Source organism: Oncorhynchus keta, chromosome 30, assembly GCF_023373465.1.
Source record: "Oncorhynchus keta strain PuntledgeMale-10-30-2019 chromosome 30, Oket_V2, whole genome shotgun sequence".
NCBI classification, from domain to species: domain Eukaryota; kingdom Metazoa; phylum Chordata; class Actinopteri; order Salmoniformes; family Salmonidae; genus Oncorhynchus; species Oncorhynchus keta.
The window spans coordinates 31,584,725-31,607,095 of NC_068450.1; the positions used below are offsets into that span (position 1 = coordinate 31,584,725).

The 22,371-nt window shown below is 44.1% G+C and overlaps 1 protein-coding gene across 19 annotated transcripts in view; it reads right to left on the reverse strand.

The window, feature by feature from the left end:
* LOC118372108 (protocadherin alpha-C2-like) overlaps positions 1-22,371 on the reverse strand; it is a 220,161-nt gene that overhangs the window by 162,724 nt on the left and 35,066 nt on the right. For 2 of the 19 annotated variants that reach the window (XM_052488267.1, XM_052488234.1), the window contains exon 1: positions 12,005-14,406. The exons of 11 other annotated variants lie outside the window; for them this stretch is intronic. In XM_052488267.1, coding sequence (XP_052344227.1) covers positions 12,005-14,368 — 2,364 coding nt within the window. In that variant the 5' untranslated portion in view covers positions 14,369-14,406. Of the gene's footprint in view, positions 1-2,412; positions 4,802-5,709; positions 8,238-8,807; positions 11,311-12,004; positions 14,407-15,201; positions 17,721-22,371 lie in introns of those variants that run through there. 6 more of the 19 variants (XM_052488262.1, XM_052488231.1, XM_052488266.1 and 3 more) reach the window with 5 other exon arrangements.

Consider the following 22,371-nt stretch of genomic DNA (forward strand, 5'->3'; position numbering starts at 1 on the left):
CTCCATCTACTCCCCCCTCTCTCTCTCCATCTACTCTCTATCTCTAAATCTACTCTCTATCTCTAAATCTACTCTCTTTCTACATCTACTCTCTCTCCATCTACTCTCTATCTCTAAATCTACTCTCAATCTCTAAATCTACATCTACTCTATCTCCATCTACTCTCCGTCTCTCAATCTCTGACTTCCCCCTATATCAGTAATTGCAGTACTGATATCTAACTCTCTCTTCATCCTTGACTATCCCACCATCTCTCTTTGTCCATCTTCTGCATTGTTTCACATTCCTCTCAACCAATGTGTATACATGTCACTGAATAGGAATAACCTAGCAGTGCACTGCTGTTTTACCTAACCTCAGTCATACTATTCCTAGCCTATAGAATTACCAAAGTGTGAAATCTGAAGTGACCTAGTAGAGTAAAATAGAAAATGAACACAATTCAATAGATTTAACAACGTGTTGATGATGTATGTTCACATGTACTATTGCTTCTCTGTTGACACCATCAGTTGACCAACTTACAATGAGGATTGCGCTAACATAATCCATGGGTTTCACAAAAACATGAACCAATTTTCATTAAATAATGTGCGCGAAGGCATAGCCATAGAAAAGCCATCCCCTCCCCCTCCACTTCCACCTGCTCCCTCCCTTTCCCTCTCTCTCTCGTTGCTGAGACCGCTGCACTGCACGCGAGGCTCACCGACATGCTGTGGAAAACCAGCGAGGTAATTCTGCCAGTGTGTTGCTAGGGCAACACCACCATCCCCTAGACTGGACCTGGTTCAGCCACGCTCTCATAGCTAATGAGACACAACATCTGTGTTAGCCAATAGCATGAGACCATTTTTTGAAAATCAAAACAAAGGCCCATTACTATTTCAACCACACTGCATTAGAACACAGACTATGGGACCAGGGAAGGAACATTCGTCGCTGGTTGTGTTCCAAGCCCCATGTAAATAATGAATGGCAGCTCCCTAGGGAAGCCAAGCAGCGCACCCCCACCACAACCTACCCGGCTGGCCAGCAGTGCGCCAGAGGCGGGCAGCTCTCTCTCTCCCAGCCACAGGCACAGCTTCAGCAGCGCACGGCCCACATAATCAGTTACCACCACGGAGAGCAGGCCTTCAGACACATTCTCATTCAGACAAACAAGGAGGTGGAGTGGGTTCACACTCCAAAATATGTCGCTTAAAGTTTACTTCAATGTTCAATGTTTTAAATGTTTTACTGCATCCGGGAGAGCGTACACAGATGGTTTTGTCTTAACATCCTTCTTCAGTGTGTAGGTACGATGTTCTTTCATTCAAAACAGTATTTGTGAAGAACAACAGATGGGCAGAAGGTTCTTCTAATCGGGGTTGTCACTCATCTACCAATCAGAGACGCGGCCCCTCTGGTCTACCTGCTAACACATTTGTCACAAAAGAATACAGAATTAAAGGGGATGGGAGCGGGCACGAAGGGCTCCTCACAAATCAATGGCCCCGGGTGTCCGCTCAGTCATACTCATTCACTCCCGGGCACGCACACACACACCACTGTTGTCTTACGAAGTCACATGCCACATGATAAGACAGGCTACTAACCCATCTTATTAAAACAACACAACAACTGTCACATTGTTAGAAACCAAAACAACTTGACTGTCTGGAAAAGGGGCCGATATGATAGTGTCCTAGGTTTCAAGGCTGCGTTAAATCTCCAGTAGACTCTCTTTCTGAGGGGTCGTAGCCCCACATATGGATCATGAAAAGCCTTTGATTGCTGAAATAGCTCCATTCAAGGCAACAACACAAGCTGAAGACGGAAATGTGTGGACCAAGGACCTGTAAATGAGGCTCAACGTACGACTCTGTAAGTATGAGGCTGAAGTTAGCCCCATCCACTGACCTACAGCCAACATTATATTTGACCTATTTATAGTCAAAATAGTTCTTGGCCCACATGTTGGCCTGAGCAGGTTCACTAATCTATGAATTACATGGATATTTTCCCTTGTTTTATTAACAAGTATCAACATTGTATCAATACAATACCAAGCCCAGGCTGACCCTCCTGAACAAGCAGACTGGAACCACCATGTATACCTGAGAGAACCATCCTCTTTCCTGCTCACCTCTAACCGTATAGGATCAGAGCAGCCTACACATCCAAAGTGAGTTGTTTAGTGAAAACAGATGGGTAAGTAATGGGCTGTCAGGTGACATGTCCAACTAAATAAAGTCGTAGTACTCCTTTACGTCTCATGTTACAGCATGACAGCCGTGTCACCAAAATATTACATAGGCCCGTCCACTCCGTAACACAGTCAGCTCGTTGAGATATCCATGGCAGGACAAAACAGGCTATATTAGGCCACCCATAGCAGATTTTAATATATTTTAGATTGATGACCTCCTTACCTCTCCAGAAGCTCTCCTGCTGTGTTCAGGTACCACTAGAGTATTCCCATTGCTGCCCGGGACAATAGTAGAACCTATACTCATTCTGGGTCCAACTAACATGTACCGTTTGTCTCCGGATCGGTACTGGATGCTGTGGCACAGTGTCCCGTCGTAATTCATATCTTGTAAATACTTGGAGGAATCGACTGGGGCTTTGGAGCACTGCATTACAATCAACACGATGATACTGATGATAAAAAGTGCTGAAACTGACATCAAAGTTATGATCAAATAAAATGTAACGCTGTTCTCCTCCTCGTCTTTTACTGCGCTTTTAACATCAGAAGCTGCAAAAGCCTCTTTGGGCTCCACAACATTGATAATCACAGTAGCTGTTGCTGAGAGTGAAACGTTCCCATTGTCTTTTACCAGTATGACCAGTTTGTGCTCAGCCTCGTCTGTCTCTGTGAATGACCGAAGTGTCCTTATCTGTCCTGTATAACGGTCCAAAGCAAAGAGACTGTGGTCAGTAACTTCCTGCAGTGAAAATAATAACCAGCCGTTATATCCTATATCAGCATCATAGGCTCTCACTTTAGTCACCAAATGGCCTGCGTTCATATTACGGGGAATCTCCTCCACACCTTCAGCGGAACCATTAGCACTGACTGGATACAAGATCACTGGAGCGTTGTCGTTCTGATCCAGGATGAACACATTCACTGTGACGTTGCTGCTTAGTGACGGAGTTCCAGAGTCTGTAGCTACAACTTGGAATTTAAATGTTTTTAATGTTTCAAAATCAAAGCTTTTTAGGGCCAAAATGTTTCCATTTTCTGAATTTATGTTGAGGAAAGATGCCCATTTATTATCGTCACCAACGTCTCTCAGAATATGATATGAAATAAGTGCGTTTTCATCTATGTCACTATCAGATGCACTCACACAAAATACTGAGGCGTCTGGTTCGTTATTCTCAGTGACATAGAAAGTATAGGGGCTCAGTGAAAACTCTGGACTGTTGTCATTCACATCTGATACTACAACACTAATAGTATTTACAGATGACAGAGGCGGATGGCCTTGGTCTGTGGCTACTATTGTTAGATCATATTGAGATACTTTCTCTCTATCCAGAGGTGACTTGGTGACTACCGAGTACATGTTGTCATGTAGAGATGGCAATAGCGTGAAAGGTACGTCTTCCAATACATGGCAGAGAACTTTCCCATTGAGACCAGAGTCCAAATCAGTAACACTAATCAGTGCCACAGTGGTTCCGGGCCTAGAATCTTCGGGAATTGCCTTAGAAAATGACGTCACCTCTATCTCAGGTGCGTTGTCGTTGAGGTCAATGATTTTAATTTTTACGCTTTTGTCTATTGTCAGAGGAAGTTGTCCTTGATCTGATGCCTGTATGTCAAGCAGATAGCTATCCCTTTCCTCAAAATCTATTTGCCCTTTTACAGTTATTTCACCTGTAATGGTGTCTACATCAAAAAGTTTCCTTAACTTGCTGTTGATGTCATTGCCAAATGAGTAAATGACATTCCCATTCTGGCCACTATCTAAATCGGTGGCATTTACCTTGATGACCATAGTTCCCAAAGGTGCGTTTTCATTTACACTTACAGAATATATATCTTTAGTGAACACAGGACTATTGTCATTAACATCCAGTACATCCACTGATATTTCGAGAGTTCCAGATCTGGGTGGTTTTCCACCATCAATGGCAGTGAGGAGGAGTTTATGGCTTCTTACAGCTTCTCTATCTAACTGCTTCTGTAAAACCAACAACGGGATTTTACCATCCTCACCTCGATCTTTAACCTCCAAACGAAAATGGTCATTATGACTCAGTTTATATTGTTGAACGGAGAATGGACCTTCATCTGGGTCACGCGCTGCTTGTAGCTGAAATCGCGCCCCCGGTAACCTGGACTCTGAAATCTCTAACCGTTTCTCTTTGTCGGGAAAGCTGGGAGAATGGTCGTTAACATCTAACACCTCCACTGAGACATAATGGATCTCCAGCGGGTTCTCTAGAACGGTTTTCAGGTTGATCAAACACACGCTGCTCCGTTCACACAGCTCCTCTCGGTCTATTTTTCGGTTCACGTATAAGATGCCGTTATTCTGGTTAACCTCGAAAAGAGGCTCGGTCGAGCCAGACACGATTCGAAATCCCCTCTCCTTCAAGGTGCTGAGATCTATTCCCAAATCCTTAGCTATATTCCCCAGGACAGTTCCTTCCTTAAGCTCTTCAGAGATGGAGTATCTTATCTGTGCAGATGCCACGGTCCAAAAACAACCCATAGCAACCATGAAAACGACCCTCTGCCGTCGCTCCCGCCATTCCCCGCATCCTCTTTGTTCCATGTTTTTAAGGTTAAATAGAAATTCAGAGCAGTTTCACTGCGCCTCTGCCGGCAACGTCATCTTATTCACTGCACTCCCAAATATAATCACAGCTCCGTATCTTACAATACGTCAGCGTTGAAAGGTTTCAAATGACAATTTATCCTCGAAGCTCACGGCTGTAGTCTGCTAGCGACGAAATACCAAACCAGCTATAAAGGGAGGACTCTAAAGTATGACCAATAGAGTTATTTCATAACCCTTCTTCGACTTGCGCACTGACACCATGCGTTTCAGCCTCATATTGCAGGATCGAGTATAATTGGACCCTTTACGATCTTTTACTACACGAATACCGAGTGCTATTTCGAAAAAAACACATTGTACAAGAAAAAACAACATTACAAACCATGGTACGGGTTAGGCAAAGATGGGACATGCATGGGGAAGATCCTCATGAGACGTCAGGGTGTGCATGTAGGTTGATGTTTAGAAGTTTGCAACAAGTGTCCTACATAGAACTACATGGTTTGGACCATATGTCAATAAAGACTGAAAAGGCTTCTTCTATAGCCTAAGTGAAACTACAAAGCGTCTTTAACCATCTCAAGAGAGTTTTGTCACAACGCAGATGCCGAATGAACTCCACCAGGTTTCAGCACCATGGACAGCGGAAGTCCCTAGTACAGCGTCTTTTGACAAGAAACCCCCCGTGGGACAGCGCCCTCTGAGATATACACAATATTTTGAATCGACCGATTCAGAAAACAACACAAACAAATGCGCGCTTTTGACACCTACAATGGTGGCTATCATATGTGCCACCCCATAGACAACTCATACATTCAGTCCCTGGGGCACGGATCCTGTAACCATCAGAAATAGTATTTAGATTGAAAATACTGAGAACTAACGAGTAGTTAGTTCCTCATGACAATGGGGTCAACTTCTTACCTCTCCAGAAGCTCTCCTCCTGTGGTCCGGTACCACTAGAGTATTCCCATTGCTGCCCGGGACTATAGTAGAACCTATACTCATTCGGGGTCCAACTAACATGTACCGTTTGTCTCCGGATCGGTACTGGATGCTGTGGCACAGTGTCCCGTCGTAATTCACATCTTGTAAATACTTGGAGGAATCGTCTGGGGCTTTGGAGCACTGCATTACAATCAACACGATGATACTGATGATAAAAAGTGCTGAAACTGACCCCAGAGTTATGATCAAATAAAATGTAACGCTGTTCTCCTCCTCGTCTTCTACTGCGCTTTTAACATCAGAAGCTGCAAAAGCCTCTTTGGGCTCCACAACGTTGATAATCACAGTAGCTGTTGCTGAGAGTGAAACGTTACCATTGTCTTTTACCAGTATGACCAGTTTATGCTCAGCCTCGTCTGTCTCTGTGAATGACCGAAGTGTCCTTATCTGTCCTGTATAACGGTCCAAGGCAAAGAGACTGTGGTCAGTAACTTCCTGCAGTGAAAATAATAACCAGCCGTTATATCCTATATCAGCGTCATAGGATCTCACTTTAGTCACCAAATGGCCTGCGTTCACATTGCGGGGAATCTCCTCCACACCTTCAGTGGAACCGTTAGCGCTGATTGGATACAAGATCACTGGAGCGTTGTCGTTCTGATCCAGGATGAACACGTTTATTGTGACGTTGCTGCTTAGTGACGGAGTTCCAGAGTCTGTAGCAACAACTTGGAATTTAAATGTTTTGAGGGTTTCAAAATCAAAGCTTTTTAGCGCCAAAATGTTTCCATTTTCTGAATTTATGTTGAGGAAAGATGCCCATTTATTATCGTCACCACCGTCTCTCAGAATATGATATGAAATAAGTGCGTTTTCATTTATGTCACGATCAGACGCACTCACACAAAATACTGAGGCGCCTGGTTCGTTATTCTCAGTGACATAGAAAGTATAGGGGCTCAGTGAAAACTCTGGACTGTTATCATTCACATCTGATACTACAACACTAATAGACTTTACAGATGACAGGGACGGCTGGCCTGCATCTTTCGCAACTATTGTTAGATCATATTCAGACTGTTTTTCCCTATCCAGAGGTGACTTGGTGACTACAGAATACATGTTATCCTGTGAAGACGGCGTTAGAGTGAACGGGACGCCATCGCTTATAGAACAGAGAAGTTTCCCATTGAGACCAGAGTCCTCATCACTGACACTGATTAGTGCTACAGTGGTACCGGGTCTGGAATCCTCGGGGATTGCGTTAGAAAAGGACGTCACCTCGATCTCGGGTGCATTATCATTCAGGTCAACTATCTTTACTGTTACGCTTTTGTCTGCTGTCAGGGGAGCAGATCCCTTATCCGATGCCTGTATATCAATCTCATAGCTGTCCTCTATTTCAAAATCGATCCATCCTTTGACAATTATCTCACCTGAGATAGCATCTACTTCAAAAAGTTCTCGTAACTTACTGTTCACATTACTACCAAAAGAATAAATGATTTCACCGTTTGAACCCTCGTCCAAATCCGTAGCGTTGACTTGTATGACCGTTGTGCCAATAGGAGAATTTTCATTTAGCGTCACAGAGTATAATTCTTTAGTGAAAACAGGCATATTATCATTAACATCTAAAACGTCCACTAATATTTCTGTAGTACCAGACTTGGGAGGTTTGTCTCCGTCAATGGCTGTGAGCAGTAATTTATGCCTTTTCAAAGCTTCTCTATCTAGTGGTTTCTGGAGATTTAAGATAGGGATTTTACCATCCTTTCCACGGTCTTTTACTTCTAAACGGAAATGATCGCTTTGGCTGAGTTTATATTGCTGAACAGAATATATTCCACCGTCTGGGTCCCGGGCAGGTTGTAGCTGAAATCGTGCCCCTGGTAAGGCTGACTCATATATCTCTAACCGTTTCTCTTTCTCAGGAAAGCTGGGAGAATGGTCGTTAACATCTAACACCTCCACTGAGACATAATGGATCTCCAGCGGGTTCTCCAGAACGGTTTTCATGTTGACCAAACACACACTGCTCCGTTCACACACCTCCTCTCGGTCAATTTTTCGGTGCAAATACAAGATGCCGTCATTCTGGTTCACCTGGAAAGGGGGCTCGGTCGAGCCCGACACGATTCGAAATCCCCTCTCCTTCAAGGTACTCAGATCTATTCCCAAATCCTTAGCTATATTCCCCACGACAGTTCCTTCCTTAAGCTCTTCAGAGATGGAGTATCTTAACTGTGCCGACGCCCCGCTCCAAAAGAGAACCAAAGCAACCATGAAGACGACCCACTGCCGTCGCTGCCTCCATGCTCTGAATCCTCTTTGTTCCATGATTTCCAGATAAGTAAAAGCTCTACACAGTACTTCCGCTATGCCTCAATCTGGGGAAACGATCTATCCATTACATTTGTGAATATAACATCAGCTAATTATCCAAAGTTATATTTATTCTGGCAATGTAAGATATTATTCTCCCCACGATGCTGCATGACTAAATTCCGCCATTAACTGAATAATCTACGAAACCAACAAGGGGGCGGACTCAAAATATGACGGGAGAAAATGTATCAGGAGTGTTATTCTAGTTGAGTACTGACACCTTGCGATACTACGTCACATTACAATATCATTTCAGAGTTTACATTTTTATATTTCAATACTGAAAACTACCTTGGCACAATACACAATTGACAAAACGTTACTGCAAAATGTGTATAGATATGGGAGTTCTGGTTGAATATGACATATCATGATGTATTTACAAGAACTAAAGCGTTACGCAAGAATGCAACAAGTGACGCACAAGGAAATACAATTGAGAAACATTTAGAGAGAAAGGGGAGAGTTTATGTCATCACCTTTTGTCAAGCATTCATCAGATAGCGCTTTGAAGTGCCCAACTTTTCAGCACCACTGTGGCGATCAGCGCCCAGTGAGCAGCGGCTGTAAATGAATGAGCAACTTATGTTGTGAGGTCATGTGAGAATCAACAACCCTCTTACGTCAAAACAAAACAGGCCTATTTAAAATACTCACAAATGGCTAAAAACTTTTCAACTTCTTACCTCTCCCGAAACTCTCCTCGTGTGTTCAGGTACCACTAGAGTATTCCCATTGCTGCCCGGGACTATAGTAGAACCTATACTCATTCTGGGTCCAACTAACATGTACCGTTTGTCTCCGGATCGGTACTGGATGCTGTGGCACAGTGTCCCGTCGTAATTCACATCTTGTAAATACTTGGAGGAATCGACTGGGGCTTTGGAGCACTGCATTACAATCAACACGATGATACTGACGATAAAAAGTGCTGAAACTGACCCCAAAGTTATGATCAAATAAAATGTAACGCTGTTCTCCTCCTCGTCTTTTACTGCGCTTTTAACATCAGAAGCTGCAAAAGCCTCTTTGGGCTCCACAACGTTGATAATCACAGTAGCTGTTGCTGAGAGTGAAACGTTCCCATTGTCTTTTACCAGTATGACCAGTTTGTGCTCTGTCTCGTCTGTCTCTGTGAACGGCCGAAGTATCCTTATCTGTCCTGTATAACGGTCCAAAGCAAAGAGACTGTGGTCAGTAACTTCCTGCAGTGAAAATAATAACCAGCCGTTATATCCTATATCAGCGTCATAGGCTCTCACTTTAGTCACCAAATGGCCTGCGTTCACATTGCGGGGAATCTCATCCACACCTTCAGCGGAACCGTTAGCGCTGACTGGATACAAGATCACTGGAGCGTTGTCGTTCTGATCCAGAATGAACACGTCTATTGTGACGTTGCTGCTTAATGACGGAATTCCAGTGTCTGTAGCTACAACCTGGAATGTGAATGTTTTTAAAGTTTCAAAGTCAAAGCTTTTTAGCGCCAAAATGTTTCCATTTTCTGAATTTATGTTGAGGAAAGATGCCCATTTATTATCGTCACCAGCGTCTCTCAGAATATGATATGAAATAAGTGCGTTTTCATTCATGTCACGATCAAATGCACTTACTGAAAATACTGAGGCGCCTGGGTGGTTATTCTCAGTGACATAGAAAGTATAGGGGCTCAGTGAAAACTCTGGACTGTTGTCATTCACATCTGATACTACAACACTAATAGTCTTTACGGATGAAAGGGACGGCTGGCCTGCGTCTTTAGCAAATATTGTTAGATCATATTCGGACTGTTTTTCCCTATCCAGAGGTGACTTGGTGACTACAGAGTACATGTTTTCTTGTAAAGACGACGTTAATTTGAAAGGATTGTCCTCGGTTAGAAGACAGACAACTTTCCCATTGAGACCAGAGTCCAAATCATTAACACTGATTAGTGCTACAGTGGTACCGGGCCTAGAATCCTCTGATATTGATTTAGAGAATGATGTCACCTCAATCTCAGGTGCATTATCGTTGACATCCACAATTTTAATAATTACAGTTTTGTCTGTTGTCAAAGTAGCTGCCCCTTTGTCTGACGCTTGTATATCGATCTCATACTTGTTATTTTCTTCAAAATCAATAAGTCCTGTTACAATTATTTCTCCAGTAATCGGGTCTAAATGAAAACATTCCAGGACCTCTCCTTCCACGTCACTGCCAAATGAATAGACAACTTCACCATTAGAACCCTCGTCCAGATCAGTGGCGTTTACCTGTATGACTGTTGTTCCTATATTAGCGTTTTCATTCAGCAACACAGAGTATGCATCTACAGTAAAAACCGGGGGGTTATCATTGACATCGGATACATCTACAGTTATTCTCATGTCTCCAGATCTTGGAGGTTTTCCTCCATCAATAGCTGTGAGCAGCAATATATGGCTCTTTACAGCCTCTCTGTCCAGTGGTTTCTGTAAAATAAGACTCGGGGTTTTACGGTCCTCACCTCGATCTTTAACCTCTAAACGGAAATGATCATTTTGACTGAGTTTATATTGTTGAACGGAATATATCCCACCGTCTGGGTCACGAGCTGCTTGTAGCTGAAATCGCGCCCCAGGTAACGCAGATTCTGAAATCTCTAACCTTTTCTCTTTCTCGGGAAAGCTGGGAGAATGGTCGTTAACATCTAACACCTCCACCGCAACATAATGGATCTCGAGCGGGTTCTCTAGAACGGTTTTCAGATTGATCAAACACACACTGCTCCGTTCACACACCTCCTCTCGGTCTATTTTTCGGTTCACGGACAAGATGCCATCATTCTGGTTTAGCTGGAAAAGGGGCTCCTTCGATCCAGACACGATTCGAAATCCCCTCTCCTTCAAGGTGCTCAGATCTATTGTCAAATCCTTAGCTACATTCCCGATGACAGTTCCTTCTTTAAGCTCTTCAGAGATGGAGTATCTTATCTGAGCTGAAGCTCCGATCCAACAGAAAACCAAAGCAACTATGTAGGTGACCCACTGCCGTGGATCTCGCCATGCCCTGCATCCTCTTTGTTCCATGTTTTAGAATAAATTGCGAGAATTCACAGCACTTCCGCTATTCCTTCATTGGTGACAGTTGTCCATCCATTATATTAGCAAATATGAAAAATGCTCATAATCCAATAGTGTTTTAAGAATGTCAATTCTAGACATGATTCTCCCCACGATCCTGCATAACTGCATTCCTCCAGCGACGGAATCATCAAAACAGCAAGTGGGCGGAGTCAAAAGCATTATGGTAATTATTTCTATCAAGGTCGTTATTGTAGTTGGGTACTGACATCATGCGATTCTACCTGACATTACACTATCGTTGAAACTTAGTAATGGAATCTTGACACGATACATATCAGATAAAACATTACTGCAAAAGTTGTATTTTTTTTAAAAGGAGGTATAGAGGTTACAATACATTATGTACAATGCTTATTTTAGCTAACATAAAGCAACATTTACCCTACTCATGTATGCAACACGTGTCTGACATGGAAAAAATCATGTTGAAGGATAACATATCCACTATAAGAGCATGTATACGTCGTCACTTTCAACAGTTAAACAGCACATTAAACTGGTCAGGGTTTCAGCACCACAGGTGTGGACAGCGACCTGTCCTGAGAGCAGTGTCAATTTCAGCGATCATTTAACAGCTAACAAACCTCTTTAGCCTAATTAAAAACCTAAAATGGTTCATACATTCACACATACCCATTTCTTGGTCAATGAAATACCAGACAGAAATTCTAACAAACATAATGAGAATAGTACACCATCATCAAACTCATGCACAGGCTCAAAGCACTGCATTGGTCAGTAGGAGATTCCCGAACAGGTCGTTTTAAACTCCTTACCTCTCCAGAAGCACTTCTCCTGTGGTCAGGTACCACTAGAGTATTCCCATTGCTGCCCGGGACTATAGTAGAACCTATACTCATTCTGGGTCCAACTAACATGTACCGGTTGTCTCCGGATCGGTACTGGATGCTGTGGCACAGTGTCCCGTCGTAATTCACATCTTGTAAATACTTGGAGGAATCGTCTGGGGCTTTGGAGCACTGCATTACAATCAACACGATGATACTGATGATAAAAAGTGCTGAAACTGACCCCAAAGTTATGATCAAATAAAATGTAACGCTGTTCTCCTCCTCGTCTTTTACTGCGCTTTTAACATCAGAAGCTGCAAAAGCCTCTTTGGGCTCCACAACGTTGATAATCACAGTAGCTGTTGCTGAGAGTGAAACGTTCCCATTGTCTTTTACCAGTATGACCAGTTTATGCTCAGCCTCGTCTGTCTCTGTGAACGACCGAAGTGTCCTTATCTGTCCTGTATAGCGGTCCAAGGCAAAGAGACTGTGGTCAGTAACTTCCTGCAGTGAAAATAATAACCAGCCGTTATATCCTATATCAGCGTCATAGGCTCTCACTTTAGTCACCAAATGGCCTGCGTTCACATTGCGGGGAATCTCCTCCACACCTTCAGCGGAACCGTTAGCGCTGACTGGATACAAGATCACTGGAGCGTTGTCGTTCTGATCCAGGATGAAAACATTCACTGTGACGTTGCTGCTTAGTAACGGAATTCCAGAGTCTGTAGCTACAACTTGGAATTTAAATGTTTTGAGGGTTTCAAAATCAAAGCTTTTAAGCGCAACAATGTTCCCATTTTCTGAATTTAGGTTGAGGAAAGATGCCAATTTGTTCTCCTCGCCACTGTCTCTAAGAATATGATATGAAATAAAGGCGTTTTCATCTATGTCACGATCTGAAGCACTCACAGAAAATACTGAGGCGCCTGGTTCGTTATTCTCCGTGACATAGAAAGTATAGGGGCTCAGTGAAAACTCTGGACTGTTGTCATTCACATCTGATACTACAACACTAATAGTCTTTACAGATGACAGAGGCGGATGGCCTTGGTCTGTGGCTACTATTGTTAGATCATATTGAGATACTTTCTCTCTGTCCAGAGGTGACCTGGTGACTACAGAATACATGTTATCCTGTAAAGACGACATTAGCTTGAAAGGCAAGTCTTCCATTACAGAACATAAAACTTTCCCATTGAGACCAGAGTCTAAATCATTAACACTGATTAGTGCTACAGTGGTACCGGGTCTGGAATCTTCGGGGATTGCCTTCGAAAATGATGTCACTTCTATTTCTGGCGCATTATCGTTCACGTCAATAATCTTTACAATTACGCTTTTGTCTGTTGTCAATGGAACGGGTCCCTTATCAGATGCCTGTATATCAATGTCGTAAATATTGTTTACCTCATAATCTATCAGACCTTTTACGGTTAGTTCACCAGTATTCGGATCCAATCCAAATAGTCGCAGTAACTTATCATCTACTCCATTACCAAATGAATATATAATTTCACCGTTTGCATCTTCGTCCAAATCGGTTGCTTTTACTTGAATGACAGTTGCACCGACAGGAGAATTTTCACCAAGCATTACAGAGTATACGTCTTTAGTGAAGACAGGTGAATTATCATTAACATCCAATACCTCAACGATTATTTCGATAGTCCCAGACCTCGCTGGTTTTCCTCCATCAATGGCTGTAAGCAGTAATCTATGATTCTTAGCAGACTCCCTATCTAACTGCTTTTGTAAAATCAAAATAGGCATTTTACGGTCCTCACCTCGATCTTTAACCTCTATACGAAAATTATCATTTTGACTGAGTTTATATTGTTGAACGGAATATATTCCACCGTCTGGGTCACGAGCTGCTTGTAGCTGAAATCGCGCCCCAGGTAACGCAGATTCTGAAATCTCTAACCGTTTCTCTTTCTCAGGAAAGCTGGGAGAATGGTCGTTAACATCTAACACCTCCACTGACACATAATGGATCTCGAGCGGGTTCTCTAGAACGGTTTTCAGGTTGACCAAACACACACTGCTCCGTTCACACACCTCCTCTCGGTCAATTTTTCGGTTCACGTACAAGACGCCATCATTCTGGTTTAGCTGGAAAAGGGGCTCGTTCGAGCCAGACACGATTCGAAATCCCCTCTCCTTCAAGGTGCTCAGATCTATTGTCAAATCCTTAGCTACATTCCCGATGACAGTTCCTTCTTTAAGCTCTTCAGAGATGGAGTATCTTATCTGAGCTGAAGCTCCGATCCAAAAGAAAACCAAAGCAACTATGTAGGTGACCCACTGCCGTGGATCTCGCCATGCCCTGCATCCTCTTTGTTCCATGTTTTAGAATAAATAGCGAGAATTCACAGCACTTCCGCTATTCCTTCATTGGTGACAGTTGTCCATCCATTATATTAGCAAATATGAAAAATGCTCATAATCCAATAGTGTTTTAAGAATGTCAATTCTAGACATTATTCTCCCCACGATCCTGCATAACTGCATTCCTCCAGCGACGGAATCATCAAAACAGCAAGTGGGCGGAGTCAAAAGCATTATGGTAATTATTTCTATCAAGGTCGTTATTGTAGTTGGGTACTGACATCATGCGATTCTACCTGACATTACACTATCGTTGAAACTTAGTAATGGAATCTTGACACGATACATATCAGATAAAACATTACTGCAAAAGTTGTATTTCTTTTTAAAGGAGGTATAGAGGTTACAATACATTATGTACAATGCTTATTTTAGCTAACATAAAGCAACATTTACCCTACTCATGTATGCAACACGTGTCTGACATGGAAAAAATCATGTTGAAGTATAAAATATCCACTATAAGAGCATGTATACGTCATCACTTTCACCAGTTCAACAGCACATTAAACTGGTCAGCGTTTCAGCACCACAGTTGTGGACAGCGACCTGTCCTGAGAGCAGTGTCACTTTCAGCGATCATTTAACAGCCAACAAACCTCTTTAGCCTAATTAAAAACCTAAAATGGTTCATACATTCACACATACCCATTTCTTGGTCAATGAAATACCAGACAGAAATTCTAACAAACATAATGAGAATAGTACACCATCATCAAACTCATGCACAGGCTCACAGCACTGCATTGGTCAGTAGGAGATTCCCGAACAGGTCGTTTTAAACTCCTTACCTCTCCAGAAGCACTTCTCCTGTGGTCAGGTACCACTAGAGTATTCCCATTGCTGCCCGGGACTATAGTAGAACCTATACTCATTCTGGGTCCAACTAACATGTACCGTTTGTCTCCGGATCTGTACTGGATGCTGTGGCACAGTGTCCCGTCGTAATTCACATCTTGTAAATACTTGGAGGAATCGACTGGGGCTTTGGAGCACTGCATTACAATCAACACGATGATACTGATGATAAAAAGTGCTGAAACTGACCCCAAAGTTATGATCAAATAAAATGTAACGCTGTTCTCCTCCTCGTCTTTTACTGCGCTTTTAACATCAGAAGCTGCAAAAGCCTCTTTGGGCTCCACAACGTTGATAATCACAGTAGCTGTTGCTGAGAGTGAAACGTTCCCATTGTCTTTTACCAGTATGACCAGTTTATGCTCAGCCTCGTCTGTCTCTGTGAACGACCGAAGTGTCCTTATCTGTCCTGTATAGCGGTCCAAGGCAAAGAGACTGTGGTCAGTAACTTCCTGCAGTGAAAATAATAACCAGCCGTTATATCCTATATCAGCGTCATAGGCTCTCACTTTAGTCACCAAATGGCCTGCGTTCACATTGCGGGGAATCTCCTCCACACCTTCAGTGGAACCGTTAGCGCTGACTGGATACAAGATCACTGGAGCGTTGTCGTTCTGATCCAGAATGAACACATTCACTGTGACGTTGCTGCTTAGTGACGGAGTTCCAGAGTCTGTAGCTACAACTTGGAATTTAAATGTTTTGAGGGTTTCAAAATCAAAGCTTTTAAGCGCAACAATGTTCCCATTTTCTGAATTTAGGTTCAGGAAAGATGCCAATTTGTTCTCCTCGCCACTGTCTCTAAGAATATGATATGAAATAAAGGCGTTTTCATCTATGTCACGATCTGAAGCACTCACAGAAAATACCGAGGCGCCTGGTTCGTTATTCTCCGTGACATAGAAAGTATAGGGGCTCAGTGAAAACTCTGGACTGTTGTCATTCACATCTGATACTACAACACTAATAGTCTTTACAGATGACAGAGGCGGATGGCCTTGGTCTGTGGCTACTATTGTTAGATCATATTGAGATACTTTCTCTCTGTCCAGAGGTGACCTGGTGACTACAGAATACATGTTATCCTGTAAAGACGACATTAGCTTGAAAGGCAAGTCTTCCATTACAGAACATAAAACTTTCCCATTGAGACCAGAGTCTAAATCATTAACACTGATTAGTGCTACAGTGGTACCGGGTCTGGAATCTTCGGGGATTGCCTTCGAAAATGATGTCACTTCTATTTCTGGCGCATTATCGTTCACGTCAATAATCTTTACAATTACGCTTTTGTCTGTTGTCAATGGAACGGGTCCCTTATCAGATGCCTGTATATCAATGTCATAAATATTGTTTACCTCATAATCTATCAGACCTTTTACGGTTAGTTCACCAGTATTCGGATCCAATCCAAATAGTCGCAGTAACTTATCATCTACTCCATTACCAAATGAATATATAATTTCACCGTTTGCATCTTCGTCCAAATCGGTTGCTTTTACTTGAATGACAGTTGCACCGACAGGAGAATTTTCACCAAGCATTACAGAGTATACGTCTTTAGTGAAGACAGGTGAATTATCATTAACATCCAATACCTCAACGATTATTTCGATAGTCCCAGACCTCGCTGGTTTTCCTCCATCAATGGCTGTAAGCAGTAATCTATGATTCTTAGCAGACTCCCTATCTAACTGCTTTTGTAAAATCAAAATAGGCATTTTACGGTCCTCACCTCGATCTTTAACTTCTATACGAAAATTATCATTGTTTTTCAGTTTATATTGTTGAACAGAGTATGGGCCACTATCTGGGTCACGCGCAGCTTGTAGCTGAAAACGTGCTCCAGGTAACGCTGACTCAAACATCTCTAACCGTTTATCTTTCTCGGGAAAGCTGGGAGAATGGTCGTTAACATCTAACACCTCCACTGAGACATAATGGATCTCCAGCGGGTTCTCTAGAACGGTTTTCAGGTTGATCAAACACACCGTGATCCGATCGCACACCCCCTCTCGGTCTATTTTTCGGGTCACATACAATATACCGTCATTCTGGTTTAGCTGGAAAAGGGGCTCGTTCGAGCCAGACACGATTCGTAAACCCCTTTCCTTCAAGGTACTCAGATCTATTCCCAAATCCTTAGCTATATTCCCCACGACAGTTCCTTCCTTAAGCTCTTCAGAGATGGAGTATCTTATCTGGGCTGATGCTCCGCTCCAAAAGAGAACCAAAGCAACCATGTAGGTGACCGACGGCTGTCGCTCGCGCCATGCCCTGCATCCTCTTTGTTCCATGTTTAAGAATAAATAACGAGAATCAACAGAATTTCACTATTCCTCAATTTGTGTCAGTTGTCTGTCCATTATATTAGCAAATATGACCCATGGTGACTATCCAATAGCGTTTTATTAAGAACATACATTTAGATCGTATCCTCCCCACGATGCTGCATGTCTGTATTCCTCCAGTGATTGAACCAGCTGAGTAGCAAGGGGGGCGGACTCAAAAGTATGACGGGGTGAAAACTACCAGGAGCAGAATTCTAGTTGTGTACTGACACCCAGGGGCGAAAATCTGATATCAACCTTGAAGGGGACAATTCCGTGACATTTTCTCAAGAGAAATTCCCGAGGGGGACACCAAAAGTAGTGCTGTAACACATAGCCTAAATTGTAATATGTTAAATGTATATTGAGGAACCATAATTACTACTACTGGATAATTGATAGGTACAGTAGTTCAATGAAGGGTTGTCCCAACTTGTTAAAATGTTTAAATCATTATAATACTCCTACTTATAATCTTTATTGCAGTGTTCCATATCAGTCCAGTATGTATGCAGGTATTTGTATTTACAACCAGCAATACCAAGCAAGGCCAGTAGGTGGTAATGGTACTGTACACTGTATGGGTGCAGGTTTCATAAATACAATGAACATGGTGTGATTTCGTCTAAAATAATCTCCATTGAGAACCATCGAAGTTGGTCTCCGTATTGAATTGACCTTTTTACCTGACTTTTTCTGATTCATTTATATAGTCATTAAATATGTGCCACTGGTTTGAGTCTATTACAACATCTTTACAAGAACAAAACACTCAGAATAAGTACAGTTCTGAAAGCAAAATAACTACTTGAATGAAAACCCAAACAAATCAACCAAAATATCCTTCAGAAATACATAGTTATTGTTCAGTCAGTGTCTCAACTCTTCAAATAACAGCTATGGACAAGTATGTCACACAAAGTATGCAATTTTAAATTAAATAAATCATGAGTAAGTGTACTGTCATGTACTAAAAACGACTAAACAAAATAACATATATCATACTATACAGCAGGGGGTCTCAAACAGGGTAGGTGGACCCCTAGGGGTCCCTGGTGTAATGGCAAGGGGTCCATGAAATTAAAAAGTGTAATGAACGTATTCAGCAGCACAAGGATTCCAGTAACTTTACATATAATATAGAGGGGTGGAGGTCCCTGAGGACCACTCAAAACCTTGCCTCAAAATATGCAGGTGTTCCAGTAACTTTACATAAAATATAGAGGGGTGGAGGTCCCTGAGGACCACTCAAAACCTTGCCTCAAAATATGCAGGTGTTCCAGTAACTTTACATATAATATAGAGGGGGTGGAGGTCCCTGAGGACCACTCAAAACCTTGCCTCATAATATGCAGGTGTTCCAGTAACTTTACATATAATATAGAGGGGTGGAGGTCCCTGAGGATCACTCAAAACCTTGCCTCATAATATGCAGGGGTTCCAGTACCTTTACATATAATATAGAGGGGGTGGAGGTCCCTGAGGACCACTCAAAACCTTGCCTCAAAATATGCAGGGCTTCCAGTACCGAAAAAAGGTTGAGAACCACTGCTATACACACTACTGAACAAAACAACTGAACATATGTTTGAGGGTTTCAATGGATCCAACAAATTGCTGGCAGATATTTTCCCTCAAGACTGTCCAGCCTGTCTTTATGTACATTACAGACAACTATGCCGTTCAGTCTCCCTTGGCCCATGCAAGCCCGTAACCAAGTCTTTCACCTGCGGAGTGCACTGAAACTCCTCTCAGCCTCACATGAAGACACTGGCACCACAAACAAAATTCTGATCAGCACCTCAACTTGGTCAACCAACCCCCGCACCTCCACTGGAAGCCTCCTGAGGACCTCTGCTGCCTCTCCACTGCTGCTACAGGGATATTTGTTGCGAAAGAGATGCAACTGCACTGAAAGATAATCTATGTTCAGCTCAGGGTACTGATCTAGAGACTCATCCAACTCCCCCGTGAGAAGCACTCTTTCCAACTTTTGCAGAATGTTTAGACTGTCCTGGTCAAACTGAACCTCCACACCATCCAACACTTAAAAATATTCTGCCCTATAGTGATCCACTGCTTTGCCAGCAAATCGTCTTGAGTGTGTCTCAATGGATTCAATCAATGTTGTTGCTTTCTCATACAGTGCAAGGTAGCATTCGTCATTTCGCCACTGCTGTTTACCCCAAGCACTGGATAACTGGGGACTGATTGGATTTATATGATGTGCTGTTACAGTTACACAGTGGCGGTGGGTTTGGCAGTTTAGAATTTTACAATGAATTAATTTTTCTCCAGTTCCTAAATCCTGCACTAATGAAGGCAGCATCTACTCTTTGGCCAAAAGATGGCTGGCTTGAAAACCCTTGGCTACAGTGAAAACAACACTCCTTTTATTGATGGATTATAATGTAGCCAGGGGAAATCACCAAACCATCTCTTGAAACGTCAACACTCTGTTGGCAAGAGTTTACAGTTCTATAAATTGTGGGTGTGGCTGATATGGTTTTGTGCCATCACTCAGGTAACTGGACAATGCTGTGCCACTGTCCCCTATACTGGTGCTGCTGGCAACAAGGTTGACACCTGGTCCTGCCGTGGCTGTGCCACTGTCCCATATACTGGTGCTGCTGGCAACAAGGTTGACACCTGGTCCTGCCGTGGCTGTGCCACTGTCCCCTATACTGGTGATGCTGGCAACAAGGTTGACACCTGGTCCTGCCGTGGCTGTGACACTGTCCCCTATACTGGTGCTGCTGGCAACAAGGTTGACAACAAGGTTGACACCTGGTCCTGCCGTGGCTGTGACACTGTCACCTATACTGGTGCAGCTGGCAACAAGGTTGACACCTGGTTCTGCAGTGGCTGTGACACTGTCACCTATACTGGTGCTGCTAGCAACAAGGTTGACACCTGGTCCTGCCGTGGCTGTGCCACTGTCCCCTATACTGGTGCAGCTGGCAACAAGGTTGACAACAAGGTTGACACCTGGTCCTGCCGTGGCTGTGACACTGTCACCTATACTGGTGCAGCTGGCAACAAGGTTGACACTTGGTCCTGCCGTGGCTGTGACACTGTCCCCTATACTGGTGCAGCTGGCAAAAAGGTTGACACCTGGTCCTGCCGTGGCTGTGACACTGTCCCCTATACTGGTGCAGCTGGCAACAAGGTTGACACCTGGTCCTGCCGTGGCTGTGACACTGTCCCCTATACTGGTGCTGCTAGCAACAAGGTTGACACCTGGTCCTGCCGTGGCTGTGACACTGTCCCCTATACTGGTGCTGCTAGCAACAAGGTTGACACCTGGTCCTGCCGTGGCTGTGACACTGTCCCCTATACTGGTGCTGCTAGCAACAAGGTTGACACCTGGTCCTGCCGTGGCTGTGACACTGTCCCCTATACTGGTGCTGCTAGCAACAAGGTTGACACCTGGTCCTGCCGTGGCTGTGCCACTGTCCCCTATACTGGTGCTGCTAGCAACAAGGTTGACACTTGGTCCTGCCGTGGCTGTGACACTGTCCCCTATACTGGTGCTGCTAGCAACAAGGTTGACACCTGGTCCTGCCGTGGCTGTGCCACTGTCCCCTATACTGGTGCAGCTGGCAACAAGGTTGACACCTGGTCCTGCCGTGGCTGTGACACTGTCACCTATACTGGTGCTGCTAGCAACAAGGTTGACACCTGGTCCTGCCGTGGCTGTGACACTGTCCCCTATACTGGTGCAGCTGGCAACAAGGTTGACAACAAGGTTGACACCTGGTCCTGCCGTGGCTGTGACACTGTCACCTATACTGGTGCTGCTAGCAACAAGGTTGACACCTGGTCCTGCCGTGGCTGTGACACTGTCCCCTATACTGGTGCAGCTGGCAACAAGGTTGACACCTGGTCCTGCCATGGCTGTGCCACTGTCCCCTATACTGGTGCTGCTGGCAACAAGGTTGACACCTGGTCCTGCCGTGGCTGTGCCACTGTCCCCTATACTGGTGCAGCTGGCAACAAGGTTGACAACAAGGTTGACACCTGGTCCTGCCGTGGCTGTGACACTGTCACCTATACTGGTGCTGCTAGCAACAAGGTTGACACCTGGTCCTGCCGTGGCTGTGCCACTGTCCCCTATACTGGTGCAGCTGGCAACAAGGTTGACACCTGGTCCTGCCATGGCTGTGCCACTGTCCCCTATACTGGTGCAGCTGGCAACAAGGTTGACACTTGGTCCTGCCGTGGCTGTGACACTGTCCCCTATACTGGTGCAGCTGGCAACAAGGTTGACACCTGGTCCTGCCATGGCTGTGCCACTGTCCCCTATACTGGTGCTGCTAGCAACAAGGTTGACACTTGGTCCTGCCGTGGCTGTGACACTGTCCCCTATACTGGTGCAGCTGGCAACAAGGTTGACACCTGGTCCTGCCATGGCTGTGCCACTGTCCCCTATACTGGTGCTGCTAGCAACAAGGTTGACACCTGGTCCTGCCGTGGCTGTGCCACTGTCCCCTATACTGGTGCAGCTGGCAACAAGGTTGACACCTGGTCCTGCCATGGCTGTGCCACTGTCCCCTATACTGGTGCTGCTAGCAACAAGGTTGACACTTGGTCCTGCCGTGGCTGTGACACTGTCCCCTATACTGGTGCTGCTAGCAACAAGGTTGACACCTGGTCTTGCCGTGGCTGTGCCACTGTCCCCTATACTGGTGCAGCTGGCAACAAGGTTGACACCTGGTCCTGCCGTGGCTGTGACACTGTCACCTATACTGGTGCTGCTAGCAACAAGGTTGA